Below are 26834 nucleotides of genomic sequence, written 5' to 3' on the forward strand. Positions count from 1 at the left end.
TAGATATGCCTCTGCACGTAAGATGTGATCATGCTGTAGGTACAGTCATACCTTGGAAGTCGAACGGAATCCATTCCAGAAGTCCGTTCAACTTCCAAAACGTTCAGAAATCAAGGCATGGCTTCTGATTGGCTGCAGGAAGCTCCTGTAGCCAATCGGAAACCGCATAAGCCGCGTTGGACATTCACGTTCCAAAGAACGTTCGCAAACTGGAACACTCACTTCCAAGTTTGGAAGTCAAAATGTTCAACATGCAAGGCGTTCGGGATCCAAGGTACGACTGTAATTTTGTTAGATTGCCACATATTAAACAACTGAATCGTGCAAGAGGAACAAAACACAAGACACATTTGCTGGAGAACAGTGAAACTTTATTGCATTTTACAAACACACTGGGAAATCAAAGGCAAGCCCCAAAGGTTTGCACCAATTTATGGATTGTACTCTTTTTATTTACTGTTTGCTATATTTAAAAAATCTGCTACTACTTTAAGTGAATGGATAGGACCACATTAGGGTGTCTCAAGAATATGGTGAATAAAAAGCTAATGATATGTGTTGCTGTGCTGTAAAGGATATAAGTTCTGAAAGTCTGGAAATTGAATGATTGGGGGTTATTTTAACACATTTTTATACAAACAAGTTTATGCCTAAACATTAATTGTACCCTTTCATTCTCTGCTTTTCAAAATCATTCTAGGGTTTCCCACTTAACTCATTTTTTGATATGGCCTTTAAAAAGAAATCCTGGAACATCTCACCAATTTCTTTGTTATACTGTAAATTTGTAAATAGATACTGCAATCGATTTTAGCATATACTTCAGAGCTCATTGAAACAAGTATCATGTCATATGTATTATACATATATTTCATTTTTTAAAAAATTCGTGTCAAGCTAAAAACCCTATGCATCAAAACCATGGTCAGTTTAGCAGTGATGCCAAAGACAAGTGACTATCTTTGAAGGATATCAAATAACACGGAAGGCGGATGACATTCAAGCTGCTGGAGGTGCAGATGTCTGCTTCAGAAGCTGCCATTTGGGATCCTCTGAGAAGTTCTAATAATCAGAACAGGGTGGTTGAGGAAGTAAACCACATAGTACCTGAAAAAGAAAGGTCAATGGTGCAGTATTTAGCAACATTATCTAAATCAGCAATAGGGGCAAACCAAGGTGTCTAAGGTTGAGCTTGGAATACTTACAGACCCAGTTCAGATGTCAAGTGAAACCATGGTTTAGCATGCTGGGAATGAGCCAAAGCAAGCTCACACATTCCCCAACTCCTCCCTCTACACAAGCGATGAAGAGTTTGGAAACTACATCCTGGTTAGGCTTAACCACAGCTCGTTGCCTCACCCAAATCTGATGAACTATGCTTACTGTTAACCATGGTTGCTTGGTTTGATAAGCCATCTTTAAACCATGTCTCATCCAGCTAGCTTGTTTAAACTCTTAATCTCAGGGTCGTGGGTTTGAGCCTCACACAGGGCAAAAATAATAATCCTGCATTGCTGGGGGTTAGGCTAAATGAAACTCGTGGTCCCGTCCAACTCTATAATAACTCTATAACTTCATAACGTTAACCACCATTGAGAGTCTGGGGTGGTGTGCTAAACCAGCCTTTGCCAATCTGATTTCCTCCAGATATTGCTGAATTCTTATGTCCCATGATAGTCAGGGATGATGGGAGATTAATAATAATAATAATAATAATAATAATAATAATAATAATAATAATAATAATTTATTACTTATACCCTGCACATCCAGCCAGCTCTCCTCAGCCACTCTGGGCGGCTTTCAACAGGAGATTAAAAATACATTAAAACATCAGTCATTAAAAAACTTCTCTAAACAGGGCTGCCTTCAGGTGTCTTCTAAATGTCAGATAGTTGTTTATTTCCTTGACAGGGCATTCCACAGGGCAGGCGCCACTACCGAGAAGGCCCTCTGCCTGGTTCCCTGTAACTGTTTCTCGCAGTGAGGGAACCGCCAGAAGGCCCTCGGTGCGGGACCTCAGTGTCCAGGCAGAACGATGGAAGTGGAGATGCTCCTTCAGGTATACTGGACCGGGGCCGTTTAGGGCTTTAAAGGTCAGCACCAACACTTTGAATTGTGCTTGGAAATATACTGGGAGCCAACTTAGGTCTTTCAAGACCAGAGTTATGTGGTCTTGGCAGCCGCTCCCAGTCACCAGTCTAGCTGCTGCATTCTGGATAAGTTGTAGTCCAGGACCTCTGAATGGGCCTCCGGTTCACTGCAGTAAAAGCTTGTGCTATGTGTCATTTCCCCTTTGAAATACATGAGGCTGATTGTGAATGTAACTGTGATAATCAAAGGGAACAAGACAGATGCTTCTAATTGACTTTACCCATTTTCAGTGGTTGGTATTCTTATGACAGCAACGGTCAGTCCTTCTGTATTTAAGTCAGGATCCTGCTGATCTTCAAATTCCTCCAGTGTCACCGTCTGTTTCAGAAGCTGCCACTTGGGGTCTTCGGGGAAGTGCTTCTCAATAAACAGAGCGGGGTGGGTGAGGAAGTAAAACTCATCGTAACTGCAAAAGGAGAAGGTGCAATAGTGCAGTATTTCAGAATAATGCCTAAATCAGCACCAGGGCCAGACAGGCAAACAGAGTGGTGGTCCAGAACAGCTGGTGGGCACCTGGTTGAGGAAGCTGCTGTGTTGCAACAATCCAGCCTCCAGAATCCCCAGATTTTACACATGTAGCCCAGAATAAGCATAGCACTCCAGAACTGTTCAAAGAGGATAAATAGATGGTATCTATCCCTGCCATCAGGACACTCCATGCCCATGGCTTAATAATGATGATGATGATGATGATGATGATGATGATGATAACTTATACCCTGCCCATCTGGCCTGGCCTCCACAGCCACTCTGTGTTGCTTCCAACAGAACATTAAAAACAGAATAAAACTTCAAACATTAAAAACTTCCCTAAACAGGGCTGCCTTCAGATGTCTTCTAAAAGTCAGATAGTTGTTGTATTTCCTTGACATCTGATGGGAGGGCATTCCACAGGGCGGGTGCCACTACCGAGAAGGCCCTCTGCCTGGTTCCCTGTAACCTTTACTTCTCACAGTGAGGGAACTGCCAGAAGGCCCTTGGAGCTGGACCTCAGGCTGAAGGATGAAGGGTGGAGACACTCCTTCAGGTATACTGGGCCGAGGCCATTTAGGGCTTTAGAGGTCAGCACCAACACTTTGAATTGTGCTCGGAAATGTACTGGGAGCCAATGTAGAAGAAGAAGAAGAAGAGTTTGGATTTGATATCCCGCCTTTCACTCCCTTTAAGGAGTCTCAAAGCAGCTAACATTCCCCTTTCCCTTCCTCCCCCACAACAAACACTCTGTGAGGTGAGTGAGGCTCCACATGCAGCTGCTGGGTGACCTTGGGCTAGTCACACTTCTCTGAAGTCTCTCAGCCCCACTCATCTCACAGAGTGTTTGTTGTGGGGGAAGAAGGGAAAGGAGAATGTTAGCTTCTTTGAGACTCCTTAGGGTAGTGATAAAGTGGGATATCAAATCCAAACTCCTCTTCTTCTGCTATACCCTCAGTGTGTCCCACGCTCTGCCTGTTCTTTCTACTGCCTAACAACGTACCTGAAAGTGAACTTGCTAAAAGCAGCATCCACAGTGCCACTTCCCCAGGTGCAGTCTAAGAGATGCCACCTTCCACCAATGCGGACAGCATTCCAGGCATGGTTGCTCTTCCCCGTTACGCTGCAGCTGCCTCTCAAATACTCGCACTGTATCCCTGCAATACTGAGAGGGGAAGGAAGGTATTCAGCAACACCGTTCGTATCAAGAGGACAAGCAGTTGCTTTCACTGCTTTGATAGGCTGGAGTGGCCGTCCTTCATTTTGCTGGATCAGAGAAAACAGCAATCAGGTTCTCCACAGATTGTCATTTGCTCCAATTTGGCAGGAAAACACAAGTTTTCCTGGGATGAAACAACAACATTTGGACACGGCCCTGGGAAGCCAGGACCTGTGCCTATAAAGCACAGAGCAAAGGTAAGTGTGGATGAGGAACTAAGTCACACAGGGAAGAGACCCATTAAATTCAAGTAGTTTTTAAGTCTACTGATTCCAATGGATCTACTCAATTCAATGCAACCCTATATATGCAAGTTTGCTTCAGGATCATTCACAGGGTGGGCATTCCTCCACTTACGTGGTGGATCATGTTCCGGAACCCCATGCGCAAAAATTGTGTAAGTAGGGTAAATGTAAAGGTAAAGGTCCCCCGAAAGTTAAGTCCAGTCGTGGACAACTCTGGGGTTGCGACGCTCATCTCACTTCACAGGCCATGGGAGCCGGCGAAACCAGAGCAGCGCACAGAAACGCCGTTTACCTTCCCACCGGAGTGGGAACCTATTTCTCTACTTGCACTTTTGATGTGCTTTCAAACTGCTAGGTTGGCAGGAGCAGGGACCGAGCAACGGGAGCTCACCCCATTGCAGGGATTCGAACCACCGACCTTCTGATCGGCAAGCCCAAGAGGCTCAGTGGTTTAGACCATAGCGCCACCCGTGTCCCTGTGTAAGTAGGGAGCACACACTAAAAAAACGCTCATTTTTTCCTGCTCTCCCTCCACACAACACTCTTTTCAACTAGAGTTTAAGCTCTAGAGCTGGCTGGAGGACCTGTGGAAAAGCAGCAGCTGCTGCCGCGCTGTGACATGTGTCAGCTACTAGGTGGGGAGGCTGAGCAACCTAAACAAAGCCCCACTGTGCCTCCATTCTCTTTGGGGCTTCCTCCGCTCCCACTGAAGTCCTCTTTGGGTTCTGGGGAGGGTCTCCTCGTGAGCCATGAGGACTCTGCAGCTCTCTCCCGCCATTTCTTGCTTAGAATCTATTGATTTACTTATTTCCGGGGGCTGTCACATGCGAGTTGATCACGCCTAAGTGTGGAGATAGCTGCCTAGGGCAAGGGGTGGAGAACCTGTGGCTTTCCAGATCTCCTATCACTACAGCCAAGTAACAACCACTTGCCATGATGGCTGGAGCCAATACAGTGGTACCTCGGGTTAAGTACTTAATTCGTTCCAGAGGTCCGTTCTTAACCTGAAACTGTTCTTAACCTGAAGCACCACTTTAGCTAATGGGGCCTCCTGCTGCCACCGTGCTGCCAGAGCCCAATTTCTGTTCTTATCCTGAAGCTAAGTTCTTAACCTGAAGCACTGTTTATGGGCTAGCGGAGTGTGTAACCTGAAGCATATGTAACCTGAAGCGTATGTAACCCGAGGTAGCACTGTAGATGTTACCTGCACATTGCTTGAAAGAGTCGAGCATATCCACCGCAAATAGCCTTTCCTGAGAGAAGGATATCAGCTGGCTTAAAACACAGCTTGTCCAGGTTATAGCAGCCTTCCACATCATATTCTGTAGAAATAAAGACAATGAGCACCTATTCCGATTTGCTTGTGGGGTGGCAACACTTTCCAGCATGTTTCTCAATCTCTTTCCTCGTTGACAAAATCTGATGGGGGGAGTGGGGTGGCTTGTCTTGCAAGAGCTCCAAATGAACTTTTAATTGCACAACATGAATTTGCCCGTATGTGATTGAATCGCACCTCAAAAGAGAAAGTATGGAAGCACTCGTAAATCTGCCAGAGTGGTGCTTTGTTTAGATTCAGGGTCTTGTTGCCAAATTAAAATGCACACTGGTGCAAGGGTTAGGAGTCTGGAGACAGGGGCCTCAACGGGCACCTCCTCTCCCCCTACCCCGTGCTGTGACCTTTATTTTATTTTGACAAAGTAATAAGAATAAATAAATAAGAATAAAAATGTGCACCCCACCCCCAAGACCATTCCATTGTAACTATCCAACCTCCCAAAATTTCAACACCTCTAGCGATGGTTTGACCCCTTTCCGTTTTAACAGTACAAATTCTACAAACACCTTCCATATCTCCTCAAAATCATTTCTCCTGCATATTCCCTGTCTTACCTTAATGGCACATGTTAATTTATCATTAACAGCTGTACCCCACACCTCTTCATACCATTTTTCCATTTTATATTTTGCTTGCCCCTTCCACCTCCTAGCTATCATGATTCGTTCAGCTTTCAATAAATTTGTGAGCAAGTGTTTCATAGCCAGCGAACCTTCCACCCCATCGTAAATTGATAATAATGCTACCTCCGGACTTTCAGTGAGTTTTAACCCAGTGATTTCTGTTAACAGTGAGCACCTCCTGATCCCTTCTGAGTTTCATGACTGAATAGAGATCCCAAACAAGCTCTGCGAGAGCCAAACACCAAATCACTGATCCACACAGGTTACAATCCAGAATCCTTTGTGCAAATGGAACTGACATGACTGGCTATGAAATGGTGAAAATGCCCGAGTCAGCTGCAAATAAGCCATGCTCAGAGTAGACCCACTGAATTTAATGTCCATGAGTTACTTACATCCATTGATTTCAGCCGGTTTACTCTGAATATAACTTGGTTTGATATGACCCTATGTCTCCATCTTCCTTGGCTGGCAATCACTGGACTGGGTGTCTGCTAAAGAACTCTGCTACAGAGCTGGATTCATGGGCGCAGGGCAGTGACAAAGGCTGGTCTTTTAATACCGGAAGTTGTCAGAGGCAAGAGGACTCAAGTATGCAGGAAGTTGGCAGTCCCACCTACCTATATGATAGCAGATCCAAATCCAAATGGCTCGCACTTTCTCCAGGTCACTGTGGGCTTTTTTGAGCAAGACTCTCACCTGGCTTTTCACGCTATTCTTGAAATCCACCTGTTTCACAGAAGGTAAATGGAAGCAGTTAATATGGAGGAGGGGGTACCAGTTCCTTCCTTCTACCTAAGTCTACTTGTTTAAAGGGACGTGGGTAGCACTGTGGATTAAACCACAGAGCCTAGGACTTGCCGATCAGAAGGTCAGTGGTTCGAATCCCCACGACGGGGTGAACTCCCATTGCTTGGTCCCTGCTCCTGCCCACCTAGCAGTTCAAAAGCACGTCAAAGTGCAAGTAGATAAATAGGTAGCGCTCCGGCGGGAAGGTAAACGATGTTACCGTGTGCTGCTCTAGTTCGTCAGAAGCGGCTTAGTCATGCTGGCCACATGACCCAGAAGCTGTACGCCGGCTCCCTCGGCCAATAAAGCGAGATGAGCGCCACAACCCCAGAGTCGGTCATGACTGGTCAGGGGTCCTTTACCCTTTACTTGTTTAAAGAAATTTTAGGGTGCAATCCTGTGTGCACTTACAAGAGTGTCTCTTGCTGAATTCACTGGGGCTGTGTAAAACCACTCAGGGTTGCACAGTTAGTCGATTAGGTGTATGTGTTTTACTTGACTGATCAATCAAAGAATTTATTATACTTGGCAAAAATGTACCCGGGGGGGAGTTGTTCTGAAGGGAGAAGCATGATTAACCTTTGCTTTTTCCGGGGTTCACAGGCATGTTATTTCTACAATCTTCAGCTAAAACCCAAATACTCTTTGCCACTGTCTCCCCACAAGTGCAGAGTTTCCCCATTGCCACTGGCAGAGGAACGGGGGGGACGCACTGCCCCTAGCACCATTGGGGACGGGGTTACCATTGCGGCTGTCCCCGACATACGCCACGCACCCCCACACACACCGTGCCAGGCACCATGCCCCCAGGATACATGCCACGCCCCTGCAGGTGATGTGCCACGCTCTCAGGGCACACGGCATGCCCCCGGGGGGGCGCCAGCCATGCCCCCGCCTGCTCTCCATCCCTGGTGCCAGAGCATGCAGCTTTGCCACTGCCCATTGCACCTTTGGGTAGGTGGAAGTACAAACGGCGGGGGGGCATAGCTGTCAACAGTTCCCTTTTTTTAAGGGAAATTCCCTTATTCCGAATAGGATTCCTTGCAAGAAAAGGGAAATGTTGACATCTATGGGGGGCATTCTGGGGGCAGGGAGGGGCCAAGGCAACCCTGGATCCTGTGCCGGCCCTACTGTTGTCCCTTGACAGCACTGGGGGAAATCCAGGGTTGATTACTGCATCAGTATATTAATTTTATGCCAGTTTAATTCTTGCGAGGCCCCCCAGAGATTCCTGGGAGCTGTGGTTTGGCAAGGGCACTGAAAATTTTCTGTTAATGACTGTTCACAGAAATATAGTACAGTACTCGGAATTCCCCGAGGAGAGGAAAAAGCTACCAAATCAATTTCAGTCGGGAGTATAAATACGATCGAAAGTGATTTGTGAGAGAGGAGTTGTTCAAACCCTTTCATATTGCCTATGATTACTAGCTCTCTTCCGAATCTACTTTGGAGCTATCTTCTGAATTTTTAAATCAAAGCAGTAAGCAAAGCAATGTTGCAAAATAACTAAATATGGATGTATATACATGCATTTAATTCACACACAGAGAGAGAGAATCCTGTAGGTTGTTAAGGGTTCTAGGATTTGTAGCTCTGTGAGCGGAAAACTACAGCTCCCATAGTTCTTTGGGGGAGTTGGTGTTCTTTAAATGCATGGTGTGTGCAGCCCATGTGAATAGGTGCTCCACTGTGTAAGTTTTCTGAAAAACAGGCGCAGGGTCTTGTGACTCATGATGTTCCCAGTTCGGACCTTCCATCTGAACAGAAGTAACTGCCTCCTATCAGGAAGGACACTTGAAAGCACTCTCAAATTCCAAAAGCACATAAAAACCGCAGCATCCTAGCAAATTCCTTGCTGCCTATATCGCAATAAGAGACAGCATACCTTCTGTGCATAGGCATCCAGTTCCTTAAACTTTGCCAAGTCTATTTGTATTGATTTCTCATTGGATTTATCCCATGGATAATCTAGGAACAAAAATGGAAAAGTCATTCTAGAAACAGTGGGGAAAGGGAGGGGGGAGCAAAGGATGTGATTTAAAGGGTTGGAATACAGGGAACCAACAGGGAATAGAGATAGGGAGCCTTTTCTGCTTCTCCCCAAGTGAAACACAGCAGCAGGGAGTAGAGGCGCTTCAGCTGTGACCAACGTTGCTCTACTTAAAAGGTAGGATTTTGATCTGATCTTGCAAGACCATTTTGAGTAGAGTACACAGGGCGTATGGCATTGTTTGCACTTCTCACTGGAAGAGCTGGTACCTCCTTAGAGAAGCCCTCTTTGCGCCAAACATCTGGCTTTGATAGGAATGCCTGGCATCCCTTAATCCCGGCTGCAAATTTCACTGCCTCCATCTGCAATATGCATGCAACAGAACGTCAACTGCAAGCTCATTTCAGGAACTATAATAGTAGCATAACAATAACACAAACAGGGCTGCTTGAGGTGAGGGAGAAAATGTACCCAGCCACCCACATGCCACATACTGAAGCCCTGATCCACTTACAGAAACCCAAACACAGGTGATGGGACAGATTTTCTCCAGCACACCTGAGTAGAACAGGCTTACTTTGAGGGCGAAGGGCAGACTGCATAGCATGCACTGATCTGTTCTCTGACACCTCACTGCTGCCTGCCTCTCTGGAGCATCTGAGACACCTCACTTGGCCTAACGGTAGCTCCAGCCTAAGAGTGGAAAAATATAGTGCAGCTATTTCCCCAGCCAGAACTCACTGGAACTGAGTTCCACCACCTCTCAGGGTAGGTGCCGTTGTAAAGGAACAAGGGAAGCGTTCGTGGTGAGTTCTGGCACCTCTTTGTCTAGAAAAATAACACTGAGCGCAGTTGATTTTTACCATTCAAGCCTTGTTCCCAGGATATCTCAAGAGGTGGGTGCAGAGGTGTAGCTGAGGGGGGGAGGCACTGGGCGCCACACCGCAGGGGGCAGCACTTCCTGTGGGGCCTGCAGTGCGCCCAAGCCACGCATCTCTCCTGGGAGTGACATGGTTGCTTGGGCCCCCGAACGGCTAGCTACGCCACTGGGTGGTTGAGTGACGGGCTCATAAAATGATTTCCTAAGATACGCAGCCCAGTAGTGATGTATGGAAGTGAGAGCTGGACCATAAAGAAGGCTGATCGCCGAAGAATTGATGCTTTTGAATTCTGGTGCTGGAGGAGACTCTTTAGAGTCCCATGGACTGCAAGAAGATCAAACCGATCCATTCTCAAGGAAATCAGCCCTGAGAGCTCACTGGAAGGACAGATCCTGAAGCTGAGGCTCCAATACTTTGGCCACCTCATGAGAAGAGAAGACTCCCTGGAAAAGACCCTGATGTTGGGAAAGATGGAGGGCACAAGGAGAAGGGGACGACAGAGGACGAGATGGTGTTCTCGAAGCTACCAGCATGAGTCTGACCAAACTGCGGGAGGCAGTGGAAGACAGGAGTGTCTGGCATGCTCTGGCCCAGGGGGTCACGAAGAGTGGGACACGACTAAACGACTAAACAACAACAACAAGATACGCAGCACTGCTAAGTACTAAGAGAAGTACTATTAATATATACAGCAGGTGTAGGGGACCTTTGGCCCTCCAGATGCTGGGAACTACAACTCCCATCATCCCTGGCCACGCTTGCTGGGACTAACAGGTGCTGTCATCCAACAACATCTGGAGGGCCAAAGATTCCCTGCAGCTGACACAGAGGATCCGGATCAATAGCCGTACAAGAGCATAAGAAAGAACTTCTCTTTACCATACAGATCTTCTTCCCGAGGCAGCATTGATGCTTGTACTCCTCCCATCTTGAAAGCCTACAAAATGTTTGTGTTGGGATGAGACGAGATGTGCATTAACGCATATATTCCAACTCCCATTGTCCCTGATCATCTTCCATGCTTGCTGGGACTGGTGGGAAACAGCTCTGCAGAGCCCCAGAGAGCCAATCCCCAATCTGTTGCCCTTATGTCAGCCTGACTTTCATAGCTGCCCTTAAATGCAACAACAGAACCTGTGGCTTCTCAGAGGCAGCCGGATCCACAACCCCCATTCAGCCCCAGCTAATGGAGCCAATATGAGGGACATGGGTGGCGCTGTGGGTTAAACCACAGAACCTAGGACTTGCTGATCAGAAGGTTGGCGGTTCAAATCCCTGCGATGGGGTGAACTCCCATTGTTCGGTCCCTGCTCCTGCCAACCTAGCAGTTCGGTAGCACATCAAAGTGCAAGTAGATAGGTACCGCTCCAGCGGGAAGGTAAACGGCGTTTCCGTGCGCTGCTCTGGTTCACCAGAAGCGGCTTAGTCATGCTGGCCACATGACCTGGAAACTGTACGCCGGCTCCCTCGGACCAATAAAGCGAGATGAGCGCCGCAACCCCAGAGTCGGTCATGACTGGACCTAATGGTCAGGGGTCCCTTTACCTTTTAACGGAGCCAATGGTGTCAGATGATGGGAGATGCAGGCCTGCAACTCCTGGGGGGCCTCAAGTTCCCCATCTTTTCTTGGTGAATCATGGAAATTGTGGTTTGGCATCTTGTCTCCTTCAAAGAATTACTAAGCGATTCAATGACTAAACCATCAGCAACCAACTTATATATACAGTGGTACCTCAGGTTAAGTACTTAATTCGTTCTAGAGGTCCGTTCTTAACCTGAAACTGTTCTTAACCTAAAGCACCACTTTAGCTAATGGGGCCTCCTGCTGCTGCCGCGCCACTGGAGCACAATTTCTGTTCTCATCCTGAAGCAAAGTTCTTAACCCAAGGTGCTATTTCTGGGTTAGCGGAGTCTGTAACCTGAAGCGCCTGTAACCTGAACCGTATGTAACCCGAGGTACCACTGTAAAGTTAAAGGTAAAGGGCCCTGGATGGTTAAGTCCAGTCGAAGGCGACTCTGGGGTTGTGATGCTCATCTCAATTTCAGGCCGAGGGAGCTGGCGTTTGTCCGAAGACAGCTTTCCGGTTCATGTGGCCAGCATGACTAAACCGCTTCTGGCGCAATGGAACACTGTGATGGAAGCCAGAGTGCACGTAAACACCATTTACCTCCCCACCGCAGCGGTACCTGTTTATCTACTTGCACTAGTGTGCTTTTGAACTGCTAGGCTGGCAGGAGCTGGGACAGAGCAATGGGAGCTCACTCTGTCGCGGGGATTCAAACCGCCGACCTTCCAATCGGCAAGCCCAAGAGGCTCAGTGGTTTAGACCACAGCACCACCTGCGTCCATATATATACATATGCAGGGGAACTACTGGCACCACTCTAAATCCAGCTCCACTAAATGGAAGCACAACAGTTTTACTATGGAGAACAGCCCCCCACTATGTAGGTTGAGACTGCCTTCTAAGGGTGCAATCCTAACCATGTCTATTTAGAAATAAGTCCCACTGAATTTGGTTTGGCTTACTCCCAGGCAAGTGGGGTTAGGGTTGCAGCCTAAAATAGCTTTCTCTGCTTTCCCTGATGGCAGCCTAAAGTGGCATCCACACGAAATCCTCCCCATCCCAGTGATGTCCTGGACCTCCGCCCTTTAAATATTGGGTTTTTCAATCCGTGGGAAGTCCAAAATGGACATAATGGAAAAGCTTCTTTGTGCTTGGCACAGGGCTGAGTTGCCAACGCAAGGAGCAAGGAGGGCACAAGAACAAAATTCCCACATCGTACTTGGGACAATAATCAACAAAATATTCTTTCTTTTCTTTTCTTTTAATTTTTTTTGTTTCTTTTTCTTATAAAAGAGCAACACAGTCACACATGTCTTTTCTTTAGGAGAGACCTCAGGGGATACAAAAGCACCTCACAGCTCAGTTGAGCAACCAGGAGAATTCTTGCATATTGTGTTTAAAGCCAATGTAACTTAACAAACCTAGCAACTTACTGTAACTTAGCAAATAAGCCCGCAAGTTACTAGCCCACAACATTTACACTTGCAGCCTCACACTGACCTCATGAAATGGAGGAGTGTGCTAAATTGTTACTCTGACCTGCAAAGTTCATGGAATGAGCTCTTGACTGCAAACTCTCCTAGAACTCCAGCCTGCAAAACTTCACCAGTTACTAATGTGAAAGTTCCTATAAACATCTTTCTAAGAAACGCAATCAAATTAAGATACTTTGGTTACCTTTTTTTTGGCACAGGTGCTCAGCGGAGACGTCCAGGAGATTATTATTTTTCTGCTTTGGAGAAAAAGTTCTGCTGCCGTAGAGACTAATTCGCTCGAGACACTCCTTGGAGGAACAGCGAACTGCTTTGAGCCAGGAATGAAATGCCCAGCTGGAGGGGTGAGGGAAGAGCGCGGCTTGATCTGGGTTTATCAAACCCTTGCTTGGAGACCTTGGCATTAGGATAAGAAGAGCATCCATGAAGTCAAAACAAAAGGGAGAGCATAACATGTTTTAGCAAACCAGCGCTGGAGTGCGTCAAAGTTCCCTGTGTGGGGAAGTGCAGATACAGAAGGTGTCCCCATTGCTCAGTTCCCCTCCCCTCCTGTGGTTTCCAGCAATGAAGCATTTCTGCCTCCAGCTGCTAGTAGCCATTGATAGCCCTCTCCTCCAAGGACCTGTCTAATGCTCTTTTAAAGCCATCGAAGTTTCGGGGCCTTCACTGTCTCGTGTGGGAACAAGTTCCATAGTTTAACAATGTGCTCCATGAAAAAAGTACTATCTTCTGTCTTCCTTGAACCTAGTGTTATAAGGGGCGGGAGAAGTGCCAGATTTACGTATAAACTACCATATTTTTTGCTCTATAAGACTCACTTTTTTCCTCCTAAAAAGTAAGGGGAAATGTGTGTGCGTCTTATGGAGCAAATGAAGGCTGCGCAGCTAACCCAGAAGCCAGAACAGCAAGAGGGATTGCTGCTTTCACTGCACAGAGATCCCTCTTGCTGTTCTGGCTTCTGAGATTCAGAATATTTTTTTTATTGTTTTCCTCCTCCAAAAACTAGGTGCGTCTTGTGGTCTGGTGCGTCTTATAGAGCGAAAAATATGGTAAACAAGCTATAGCTTAGGGCCCCACTCTCTTAGGGCCCCCCCCAAAAAAAAATTAAAGGGGGGGGCTGGATGTACATTTCCAAACTATAAGATAAAAAAACCAAATAAAATAAAACCTACACACAGCAACAGTGTTTTGTGTTGTGTAGGCTCCTATGATGTAAGTCATGGGCCCCGCCTGCTAGCCTGCTCCCTAAAATATCACTGGTTTGCTCATTTGACAGGGCTGCCCTCGTCAAAATCCCTTTCGCTACCAACAAAGAGACATCAGGCTTAAAAACGAGGAGGGAAAGAGGACTATAAAGCCTAATATCACTACAGTCTTGGACATAGCTGTCAACTTTCCCCCTTTTTTAAGGGAAATTCCCTTATTCCGAATAGGATTCCTCGCACGAAAAGGGAAAAGTTGACAGCTATGGTCTTGGTGAGTCTCCCCCCGTTTATATAGGACTGCAGTGAGATCAGGCTTAACAGGAAGAGGGGAAGCCTTTGGGAGCCGCCACCTCTCTCTTTAAGAACTCAGCAAGCTTGGGCTTCACAGGGAAGGGAAGAAACTTCTCCCTCCTTTTTTAGTGCTCAGAAAGATCGCCCCCTCTCCTGAAGGGATGGGCAATTCTACTTAGTACTGAGTTTCAGCTCGCCAAAGAACTCTGCCAGGAGTGCCATGGCTCAGCCCAACTGAACGGGATGTTCTGCGTTGATACGCAGGGGGTGGCATCCTGCTTAGCAATGGGTCCCTGGTTTCTGCATTTCTTCAGAGGATCCTGACAACTAGCCCCATGCTCTGAGGGCTGTGCAAAGCAGCTTTGGAAAGCCATGTCCTATCAGTCACGCCTCACCCCTTACCTGCATGTGAGAATGGCCTCATGGATCAAATGGGGGGAGACTTGGGGAGGGGGCAAGATGTGCTCAGAGGTCAGACATTCCCCACCCCAAAATTTCACCTCAGGAACTGATGGACTCTTACTTTGCCTCACAATAGTTTTGAAATGTGCTGGGTTTTCGACGTCCAGGAGCCAAAACTTTCCAAAAGAGAGGTGTTGGGGAGATGAGGTTTGACTGTACAGTGGTACCTCAGGTTGAGTACTTAATTCGTTCCGGAGGTCTGTACTTAACCTGAAACTGTTCTTAACCTGAAGCACCACTTTAGCTAATGGGGCCTCCTGCTGCTGCCGCGCCACCGGAGCACGATTTCTGTTCTCATCCTGAAGCAAAGTTCTTAACCCGAGGTACTATTTCTGGGTTAGCGGAGTCTGTAACCTGAAGCGTATGTAACCTGAAGCGTATGTAACCCGAGGTACCACTGTAATATATTGGCGCCGCACGAAATCCATCCCCATCCCATTGTTGTCCTGTGTCTTTACCCCTTTGAATGCAGGGTTTTTCCATCCTTTGGAAGTCCAAAAGGGGCATGATCTTTGTACTTAGCACATGACTGAGTGCTAGCAGTAGGAGGAAGTGCAGGGGCTGAGTCCCAGAACAAATTCCCCCCCCCCATCATTGATTCTTGTTTCTTTTCTTATCAAGGCAAAATCCTACGTGTCTTTGCTTTTCGAAAGATCTCCAAGGGTACAAGGGGATCCCTCAGCTCAATTCCAGCAAGTGGGACAGTTGTTGAGTTTTGTGGTTACAAATCTGTTATGTATTCTCTGATAAGTTCTCACCCTGGCCACAACTTCCATCACCCCTAGCTAGCAAGGCCAGAGCTCAGGGATAGAATCATAGAATCATAGAGTTGGAATAGACAACAAGGGCCATCGAGTCCAACCCCCTGCCAAGCAGGAAACACAATCAGAGCACTCCTGACATATGGTTGTCAAGCCACTGCTTAAAGACCTCCAAAGAAGGATACTCCACCACAGTGGCGTAGCGTGGGGGGTGCAGGGGGGGCCGGCCGCACTGGGCGCAACATCTGGGGGTTAGGGTTAGGGGGCGCAAATCCACGGGTTAGGGGTCGCAAATTACTTGCCTTGCCCTGGGTGCTGACAACCCACGCTACGCCACTGCTCCACCACACTCCTTGACAGCAAATTCCACTGTCGAACAGCTCTTACTGTCAGGAAGTTCTTCCTAATGTTTAGGTGGAATCTTCTTTCTTGTAGTTTGGATCCATTGCTCCGTGTCCGCTTCTCTGGAGCAGCAGAAAGCAACCTTTCTCCCTCCTCTATGTGACATCCTTTTATATATTTGAACATGGCTATCATAACACCCCTTAACCTCCTCTTCTCCAGGCTAAACATGCCCAGCTCCCTTAGCCATTCCTCATAAGGCATCGTTTCCAGACCTTTGACCATTTTGGTTGCCCTCCTCTGGACACGTTCCAGTTTGTCAGTGTCCTTCTTGAACTGTGGTGCCCAGAACTGGACACGGTACTCCAGGTGAGGTCTGACCAGAGCAGAATACAGTGGCACTATTACTTCCCTTGATCTAGATGCTATACTCCTATTGATGCAGCCCAGAATTGCATTGGCTTTTTTAGCTGCCGCGTCACACTGTTGGCTCATGTCAAGTTTGTGGTCAACCAAGACTCCTAGATCCTTTTCACATGTACTGCTCTCAAGCCAGGTGTCCCCCATCTTGTATTTGTGCCTCTCATTTTTTTTTGCCCAAGTGCAATACTTTACATTTCTCCCTGTTAAAGTTCATCTTGTTTGTTTTTGCCCAGTTCTCTAATCTGTCAAGGTCGTTTTGAAGTGTGATCCTGTCCTCTGGGGTGTTAGCCACCCCTCCCAGTTTGGTGTCATCTGCAAATTTGATCAGGATGCCCTTGAGTCCATCATCCAAGTCGTTGATAAAGATGTTGAATAAGACCGGGCCCAAGACAGAACCCTGTGGCACCCCACTAGTCACTCTTCTGTTAGTTCTGTTAGTTCAGTAAAGGTTCATGCTGTTATCACTGTGTCTTGCCTCACGGGAACCCACCTACACTTCAGGGCCCACTGTTGCTTTGCAAATAACCTACAAGTTATTAGCCCCCAACCATTCGCTTGCTCACCCTGACCTCATTAAGCAGAGAAGTACCCTGAATGGTTATTCTGTGACCTCCTCCTGCAAGATTACCTCCTAGAACGAGCTTCTACCAGCTAACTTTCCTAGGACCCCAGCCCACAAAACTTGCCAGTTACCAGTAACCAGAAGGATCCTGGACACAGTCGCTGCTTTGTTTCGCAAACACTGTTTTTTCTAAGCGACTCAAATGAGCCAGCATACTATTTTCCGTACCCAAAGTGGATTTCAGGACACCAGGATAACCAAGCAGACAAAAAACAAAAGTTCAAATCTTTATTTCCTAACCAAATGTTACACAACTTAGGATGTTTTCTTCCTTGTGGGGAGAAACCCTGAAAAGGGGGGATAGAATTCCCCTACTTTGCTCAATCCACACGAATACACACTAGGGGCAGGGGGTGAACTCACACAAAAGAACTGGGCTATGGATCCTTACAATATAACAAGCAAAAATCGGGAAAGGTGATGCCCTAGCGAAGGATTTCTGCTGTTTAAGTCTTCCCTGGATTGCTTCACACTGCGATCCTTCTCCAAATTGGTCTTCCCTTCCCATGGGCCTTCTCCTTCAAATTGCCTTCTCTTCCCCAAATTCCTTCTCCAAAAACGGGCCTTAATACGACACATGGAATGAAAAATAAAGCTCTGTCACACAGGATGTTTTTTTAAAAAAATATGATGATGTTGATGATGATGATGATGCTTTCTTAACTGTAGTTACATCCGTACATCAAAGACATTTTATAGTCTGTAAATCAAACTCATCAAAATAAAAATTCCAACGAAGAAGCATATATCTTCATAAATTTGACTTCCCATCCTTCTCAAAATCTTTTCACTCTAATAAACCTATTACCTAAATTTATCAGCAAAATCATAATAAAATATTAATATGCACCTATGTATATATATCTGTTTTAACCCATTTAAGCTTTATTTACAGAGCTTATTCAAAGGCTGCTACCGAATTCAGATTGCAACACTTATTTTTTAAAGTAACTCTTAGAGGTTCCCAGTTACCAATGAATTGCTGTTTTTGCTTATCTTTAATCTTTCCTGAGAGACTATCTATCACACAGGATCTTAGAACGTTGTCCCAAAACAAAGTTTGTCCTCAGTACTGTCCTCTTCACATATATGGGGACACCCACCACCTGCACAGGCTCAAAGTTTCCACATATTAAAGTAGCAAAAGTCCACATTAGCAGTGAATGCGAATTGCCATCTTGATTGCTTCTTAGACCTCTCTAAGCAACATACAAACACGTACACTAACGTAATTATTCTGTTCTAGTTGGCAAGCAGCTGCTAAGGTCACTTTGGTTTGACATCAAGGTTACTAATAAAGAAATATAGGTGATATATATATAGAGAGAGAGAGAGAGCGCAATTACCGTATTTTTTTGCGCTATAAGACTCAATTTTTCCCTCCTAAAAAGTAAGGGGAAATTTGTGTGCGTCTTATGGAGCGAATGCAGGCTGCGCAGCTATCCCAGAAGCCAGAACAGCAAGAGGGATTGCTGCTTTCATTGTGCAGCGATCCCTCTTGCTGTTCTGGCTTCTGAGATTCAGAATATTTTTTTTCTTGTTTTCCTCCTCCAAAAACTAGGTGTGTCTTGTGGTCTGGTGCGTCTTATAGAGTGAAAAATACGGTATATAAATTGTGTGTGTGTGTGTCTCATAAGCGCAATTGTCTCTAAAAACATTAACTTCCAAATACGCAGATTTCCCCCAGTGCTTCTGCTTTGTTAGGGTATTGGCTTATGTGACGCAGTCCTTCCCTTTTGAAAAACATGAGACTGATTGCCAATGCAACTGTGTTCTGGTTAGATCCTTCTAATCGATTTTACATGTGTCAGCAGGTGACGTTTCTGTGGATCTTCCAGTCAGTCAGTCCTACAGAATAAAACTCAGGCATATTTTAGCCGTCACATCCGTCCATCTCCAGCCTTAATGTCTGTTTCAGAAGCTGCCACCTGGGGTCATCTGGGAAGTGATCCTCAATAAACAGAGCAGGATGGGTAAGGAAGTAAAACTCACTGTATCTGCAAAAGAAGACCGCGGAATCATGCAGTCTTTCATAACGTTTCTCAAATCAGAACCAGGGTGAAGCAGGCAAAGCTGTTGAAGAATGAGTGTGGAATATTTACACGCCCAATTCAGATTTCAAGTAGAACTATAATTTAGCATGTTGAGAATGAGCCATAGCGGGCCTCAGGCTCACACTTTTCCCGCCCCCCTCCATCCCTGCCCACCTGCAAAGGGTTTGGAAACAACCTCCAAAGTTTGTTGTCTCACCCAAATCCGACAAACAGAGCTTTATGTTAACTATGGTTTGACAAGCCATCTTCGAACTATCGCTTATCTAGCTAGCTTGTTTAAACAAACCATGGCTAAAATTAGCCACAGTTAAAGGTCTGTATGACCCTTCCTTGATCTGATTCCCTCTAGATCAGCCTTTCTCAACCTGTGGGTCCCCAGATGTTGTTGAACTACAACTCCCATCACCCCTAGCTAGCAAGGCCAGAGCTCAGGGATGATGGGAGTTGCAGTCCAACAACATCTGGGGACCCACAGGTCGAGAACCGCTGCTCTAGATGTTGCCAAACTCTAAATCCCATCAAACCCAGCTAAGGTCAGTGGGAGTTGTAGTCCAACACAGCACTAGGTTGACAAACAACAACCCGGCTTCCAGGATCACCAGAGTAAATGTAACACTCAAGAACCACTCAAGAGGATAAATGGATGGTTGGAGGAGTTTACATAATCTCCCTGCCACCGTGACACACCATGCCAATGGCTTAATTCTAGCTGCACCGGAATATAATAGTCAGCCCTGTGGCTGTCAAATCACCAGCTCTGAGATGTAGTCCAAGGGGGCTGGGGAAAGTTCTCTAGAAGCAACAGAATTAAGCTATGTCTTCGTTGTGTCCCACACTATCGCTGGACTTTCTGCCTAACAACATACCTGAAAGTGAAGTTGCCCTTGTCATCCACGCAGCCACTTCCCCATGTACTGTCCAAAAGGTGCCACCTTCCATCGAGATGAACAGTGCTCCAGACATGACTGTTATATTCCTCAATGACCTGTTCTGCTTTGTATCCATACCCTATGCAGTAGCCTGACAACGTCTTGCACTGTATCCCTGCAATACTGAGAAGGGAAGAAAGGTATTGAGGAACACCATTGTGATCAAGGGGCTGTGGCTGCTTTCGCTGATTTTCCTTTTGAACAAGATCCTCCTTCACATTGCTGTTTTCAGAAGCCAAACAACAGCCTTCCCAGCTCATTGAATTTCACACTTGTTCTTGTCCTGTCCGGTCTGCCTCGTTAGGGATGTGCATTGTGGGATTTTGATGGAGAAAATAGAATTATTTTGAGTGTCACCTGGGACCACTACTTTACTTTTCAGAAAAGCCATGGCTCAGTAGTGCTAACAGGCCCGACTGTGGCCACAGCCTGCCTCATTTATTTATTTCATATTACAAGTTACAGGTAGGTAGACGTGTTGGTCTGCTGTAGTCGAAACAAACAAAACAAATTAAATTAAATTAAATTAAAAAATTAAAAAAATCCTTCCAGTAGCACCCTAGAGACCAACTAAGTTAGTTATTAGGGATGCGGGTGGCGCTGTGGGTTAAAGCACAGAGCCTAGGACTTGCTGATCAGAAGGTCGGCAGTTCGAATCCCCCCAATGGGGTGAGCTCCTGTTGCTCGGTCCCTGCTCCTGCCAACCTAGCAGTTCGAAAGCATGTCAAGTGCAAGTAGATAAATAGGTACTACTCCAGCGGGAAGGTAAACGGTGTTTCCATGCTCTGCTCTGGTTCGCCAGAAGCGGCTTAGTCCTGCTGGCCACATGACCCAGAAGCTGTATGCCGGCTCCCTCGGCCAATAAAGCGAGATGAGTGCCGCAACCCCAGAGTCAGTCACAACTGGACCAAATGGTCAGGGGTCCCTTTACCTTTACCTTTAAGTTAGTTATTGGTATGAACTTTTGTGTGGTATCTGAAGAAGTGTGCATGCACACGAAATCTCATACCAATAGCTAACTTAGTTGGTCTCTAAGGTGCTACTGGAAGGAATTGTTTTATTTTATTTATTTTGTTTTGTTTCATATTACAGATGTAGGAAATCTTTGGCCATCCAGATGTTGCTGAAGTACAACTCCCATCATTTCTGGCCATTGGCTAAGCTTGCTTGGCCTGATGGGAGTTGCAGCTGAGCGATGTCTGGAGGGCCAAAGGTTCTGCATGCCTGCTATATAAGCATGGTGGTCCTTTGCACCTGGTCCAGTTATCCCATTCAGGACCAGGGCGTCCACCACACCTGCCCGCCCCCTCTCCCCAAGAAACAGTCCATTGATTTCAGTGGATCTGCTCAAAGCTTAATTCAACACAACCCTATATATGCAAATTTGCTTCAGGAACATTCAAACCATTGAGCAGGGTTGGGGAACCTGTGGCTCCCATCATCCCTGCCACGAAACCACTGCTTGACCCGATAACTGGGGCTGAAAAAAGTCACCTGCACATTTCTTCAAAGAGTCCACAATATCCTGTACAAACTCCTTTTCCTGACTGCAGGACATCTGCTGCCTCTGAAGCCCTCTTGGCTTCGTCATAGAAGGCTTCCATATCATATTCTGGAGAAATAAACACATTTATGAAATATCACATAGTGAACAAGGGTCTGCAAGAGTCACGTGTGGGTTACAAACGTTCAGAAGATGCGAGGGATCAATCAATTCAATGAACATATATCTTTTCCCCTTAATGAAATAACAAAAGTTTATTGTGTGACAAATCACCTATATGATGGCAAATCCACATCCAAATGGCTCGGACTTTCTCCAGGTCACTGTGGGCTTTTTGGAGCAAGACGCTCACCAGGTTTTCCACGCTATCCTTGACATTCACCTGTTTCACAAAAGGTAAATAGATTTGGTAGCAGTTAGAATGGGTCAGTGTCGGGATGCAGTGGGGGACTGGATGGGGGACAATAAACTGTGTTTGAATCCTGGGGCGATGGAGTATCTTGGTGGGTGGTTCTCATGTTCCAGAAATTGACAGGTTTCCTGTTCTGGATGTGGTTGCACTTCCCCTGAAGGAGCCAGGTAATAGTTGGGGGTACTCCTGGAATAATAATAATAATAATAATAATAATAATAATAATAATAATAATAATAAATTTATACCCCATCCATCTGGCTGGGTTTCCCCAGCCATTCTGGGCAGCTCCCAACAGAATATGAACAATAATAATTAAAAAATAAAACATCAAACATTAAAACAAGGTTGCCTTCAGATGCCTTCTAAAAGTCTGATAGTTGCTTATTTCCTTGACATCTGATGGGAGGGTGTTCCAAAGGGCAGGCGCCACCACCGAGAAGGCCCTGTGCCTGGTTCCCTGGTTTTAATGACTGATGTTTTAATGTATTTTTAATCTTTTGTTGGAAGCCGCCCAGAGTGTCTGGGGAAACCCAGCCAGGTGGCCAGCATATAAATAATACATTTATTATTATTATTATTATTATTATTATTATTATTATTATTAGTCTTCAACCTACATGAACAGTCCCTCTGTTGTGTTAATCATGCGCAAAACAGAGTCTTGTGACTCATGATGCTTCCCATTATGACCTTCAATGTGGACATAAGAAGTTGCCGCTTCTCAGGAGAGCACACTTGAAGGTACTCTTAGAATCCAAATCCATGTTTAAAAAACCCCTAATAGGCAGGACTATTACTCCACTTGTAAATATATCACAATAAGAGACAGCATACCTTCTGTGCATAGGCATCGAGTTCCTCAAACTGCGTCAAGTATATTTCTATTGATTTCTCATTGCATTCATCCCAAGGATAATCTAGGAAGAAACATGGAAGATGTGGATTTTGATCTGTTCTCAGACCTGTCTCCAGTATCCATTCACTGGGACATTAATTGTAGGTTCATTTCGGGAATTATAATGGTAGCGTAACAGTGACAAAAACAGGGCTGCTTGAAGTGATGGATAAAATGTACCCACCCACATGCCACATACAGTACAGAAACCCCATTCCACTTGCAAAAACCAAACAGTGGTGATGGGACAGAATCCTTTACCATACCTGAGGACAACAGGCTAACCTAGTGGATGTAGAGCAAACATAATAGTATGCAAGGACGTGCTTTCTCTTCCCTCCACCCACCCAGGAATATCTGAAGCCCGAAATGGCCCTCTCACTGCCTAATGTTAGGGCTGGCCTTGGCATTAAATGTACGGTGCATCTAATTTTTACCATGCAAGCCTTGTTCCCAGAACATCTCAAGAGGTGTGGACGGGCTCTCGTGAAAACTGCTTTCTCTGCTACTATGATATACAACTCCCATCGTTCCTCGCGACTGGCTATGCTTGCTGAGGCTGTTGGTAGTTGTAGTCCAACAACATCTAGAGGGCCAAACGTTCCCCACACCTAATATATAGCCATAACAAAGGGATGCAGGTGGCGCTGTGGGTTAAACCACAGAGCCTAGGACTTGCTAATCAGAAGGTCGGTGGTTTGAATCCCCGCAACAGGGTGAGCTCCCGTTGCTCGGTCCCTGTCCTTGCCAACCTAGCAGTTCGAAAGCACGTCAAAATGCAAGTAGATAAATAGGTACCGCTCCGGTGGGAAGGTAAACGGCGTTTGAGTGCGCTGCTCTGGTTCGCCAGAAGCGGCTTAGTCATGCTGGCCACATGACCCGGAAGCTGTACGCCGGCTCCCTCAGCCAATAAAGTGAGATGAGCGCTGCAACCCCAGAGTCAGCCACGACTGGACCTAATGGTCAGGGGTCCTTTATAGCCATAACAAAGAAGTTATATTTACCGTACAGATCTTTTTTCTCAAGCGCCATTGATCTTCCTCCTTCTCCTGGAAAGCCTACAAAATCGCTACTGTTGGGATGAGACAAGATGCACATGAGAGCCTATATTGCAACTTTTGCCATCCCACAGAGTCCTCATCCCAGCAGTGGAGCTGTGCTTGCCCAGGTGAGGCAGAGCACTGGTTTGGGAGAGAGCTGATGCTTCATTGAGTTGCAAAGGCTTTCTGGGACATTGTACAGTGGTACCTCGGGTTGCATACGCTTCAGGTTACACACGCTTCAGGTTACAGACTCCGCCAACCCAGAAATAGTGCTTCAGGTTAAGAACTTTGCTTCAGGATGAGAACAGAAATCGTGCTCTGGTGGCGCGGCAGCAGCAGGAGGCCCCATTAGCTAAAGTGGTCTTCAGGTTAAGAACAGTTTCAGGTTAAGAACGGACCTCCGGAACCAATTAAGTGCTTAACCTGAGGTACCACTGTATTGTAAAGGCTGACCAGGTTAAACTTGCACAAACGTCAGTTTGGGTTTTCTGCAGATTGACATTTGCTCTGAATTAGCACCAAAGAGCGGGTTTTTAGGGGAATGTTCTGGGGCAAAAAAAGAGCGCTCACAGAGCTATAAAGCACAGACCATACCTGGAAGGAGCAGAGGAAATGTAAGTGTGGATAAGCCTTCGATGTTACACTGACAATCACAGGGTTGCTGATCTCACCTCCTTCCTCCTTCCCTTCCTCCTCCATGATGCCATACATAATGGGAGCACACTTTGTCTGAGTTGCAAGACCAAACATATGCTTATTGCACCTCCACCTTAGCCAGACAGATCTAGAATCTTTCCTATCACAGATGTATTTCCAATAATAAATATTAGGTCTCTTATTTTCCTGATTGTAGGCAGGGTCAAGTGCTTTCCTCCAATAGGGATTCTGCTTCCGTTCAGCTTCTGCCAACATTCAGCTCCAAATGCTAAGAGTAAGAAGATTTCTTTAATCAGTCAACCTGCAAGCTTGATGTTTCGGCCAGGTATCTCCTCACCCCGACCCCCCCCCCCCCGGAGCATATCCATTTTTATTACAGTGGTACCTCGGGTGAAGTACTTAATTCATTACAGAGGTCCGTTCTTAACCTGAAACTGTTCTTAACCTGAGGTACCACTTTAGCTAATGGGGCCTCCCACTGCCGCTGCGCGATTTCTCTCCTCATCCTGAAGCAAAGTTCTTAACCCAAGGTACTATTTTTGGGTTAGCAGAGTCTGTAACCTGAAGCATCTGTAACCTGAAGTGTCTGTAACCCGAGGTACCACTGTAATTAGGTTTATAAAGTTTATATGCCACTTGACCTTAAAGGTAAATATCAAAGCCATTTACAAAAAGGAATGAATACAGTGGTGCCTTGGTTCTCAAACTTAATCCGTTCCAGAAGTCCGTTCCAAAACTAAAGTGTTCCAAAACCAAGGCATGCTTTCCCATAGAAAGTAATGCAAAATGGATTAATCTGTTCCAGACTTTGAAAAACAACCCCTAAAACAGCGATTTAACATGAATTTTACTATCTAACAAGACCATCAATCCATAAAATGAACGCAATAAACAATGTACTGCAGTCACACAATCAACGCATCAGTAGGTGAACTGGGTTCCACACAGTCACAAAAACAAAAAGAGCCCCCAAAATAAAAACGTAAAATAAATAGCAAAAACAGACAGACCTCAGCGTAACACTCAAAACGGAAGGGTGGCACTCAAAACAGAAGCGTACCACTCAAAACGGAGCTCATTCAGTTTCTGAAGGACGTTCGCAAACCGAAACACTTACTTCCGGGTTTGCAGTGTTTTGGTTCCAAGTTGTTTGAGTACCAAGGCGTTTGAGAACCAAGGTACCGCTGTACTTCTTTTTAAACAAAACAACACTCAAACACCTATTTTAATTCCTATTGGCCACAAGATGGCAATGGAAGATGGTCTGAAACCTTGCGGCACCATCCCTAGGAGTGGAAACACAAAAAAGGATGTTGCAGAGGGCAAGGCAATTGCCTGAGCATCATGTTGTCGTTTGAGCTTCAGCCACTGCACTGAATTCTGCCTTTAGGGAAAGGTTTGTAGCTTAGTGGCAGAGCAGAAGATCCCTGGTTCAGTCCCAAACAGACAGGACAGTTGTAACAGGAGGAAATCAAAAGGTGAAAAACACAAATATAAAATAGGCATGTAGAATGAGTAGTTGCACGTGAGTTAAAGTAACAAAGTCTCTCGATTTTATCAGATCATCAGGTATTAGTTCCAGATCTGCTAAGCTTGTGTCTTGAAAACGATGGTTTTGATAGTCTATGTCATGAAGAAATGCCAAATCGCCTTTGAATTTAATCATGTGTAAGGTGCCTTAGAGGGACGTGGGTGACGCTGTGGGTTAAACCACAGAGCTTAGGACTTGCCGATCAGAAGGTTGGTGGTTCGAATCCCCGCGACGGGGTGAGCTCCCGTTGTTTGGTCCCTGCTCCTGCCAACCTAGCAGTTCGAAAGCGCGTCAAAGTGCAAGTAGATAAATACCAGCGGGAAGGTAAACGGTATTTCCGTGCGCTGCTCTGGTTCGCCAGAAGCTGCTCAGTCTTGCTGGCAACATGACCCGGAAGCTGTACGCCGGCTCCCTCGGCCAATAAAGTGAGATGAGCACCGCAACCCCAGAGTCAGTCACGACTGGACCTAATGGCCGGGGTTCCCTTTACCTCCCTTTGCCTTACTTTCAAATATTTTATTTTGTATTAATTCCCATGAATTCCATTTTCTAGATAACATCAGTATACGTTCTACACCGTACACTCAAATATAATTTAATGATCCTATTACACTTTGTACGCTAATAAGACAAGGGATTTGTTTTCTTTACAGTCAGAAGTCTGCTTTTTTATTTAACTGTGTAAGCATCAACGCCTTTTCCACTGGGTTGTTTACCCTGCAGGGACTGTGCCTGAAATCAGCTCCTGCCTAGAATCCCAGTCTTCAAATTTCACTAGTTACTAGTAATTAGACAGTTTTGAACCCCAGTCAGTTGCTGAGTTTCCCAAACCCTCTTTCTATGAAATGCAAGCAAATTAAGATGCCTTGGTTACCTTTTTGGTGTAGAAGACGTCCGAGTGATTATTTTTCTTCTTTGGAGGAAAAAGTAT

General features: G+C 45.9%; 1 protein-coding gene across 1 annotated transcript in view; it reads right to left on the minus strand.

Moving 5' to 3' along the window:
- Positions 1-367: 367 nt before the first annotated feature.
- Positions 368-26834, minus strand: part of LOC308581081 (kyphoscoliosis peptidase-like) — a 47205-nt gene continuing 20738 nt past the window's right edge. Inside the window, exons 5-8 of the mRNA XM_081183546.1 lie at positions 5294-5411; positions 3629-3790; positions 2375-2560; positions 368-1107 (exon numbers count right to left, since the gene is read on the minus strand). Coding sequence (XP_081039672.1) covers positions 1029-1107; positions 2375-2560; positions 3629-3790; positions 5294-5411 — 545 coding nt within the window. The 3' untranslated portion in view covers positions 368-1028. The remainder of the gene's footprint in view (positions 1108-2374; positions 2561-3628; positions 3791-5293; positions 5412-26834) is intronic.

Source organism: Podarcis bocagei (assembly GCF_964188305.1).
Source record: "Podarcis bocagei genome assembly, chromosome: 2".
Classification (NCBI taxonomy): Eukaryota; Metazoa; Chordata; class Lepidosauria; order Squamata; family Lacertidae; genus Podarcis; species Podarcis bocagei.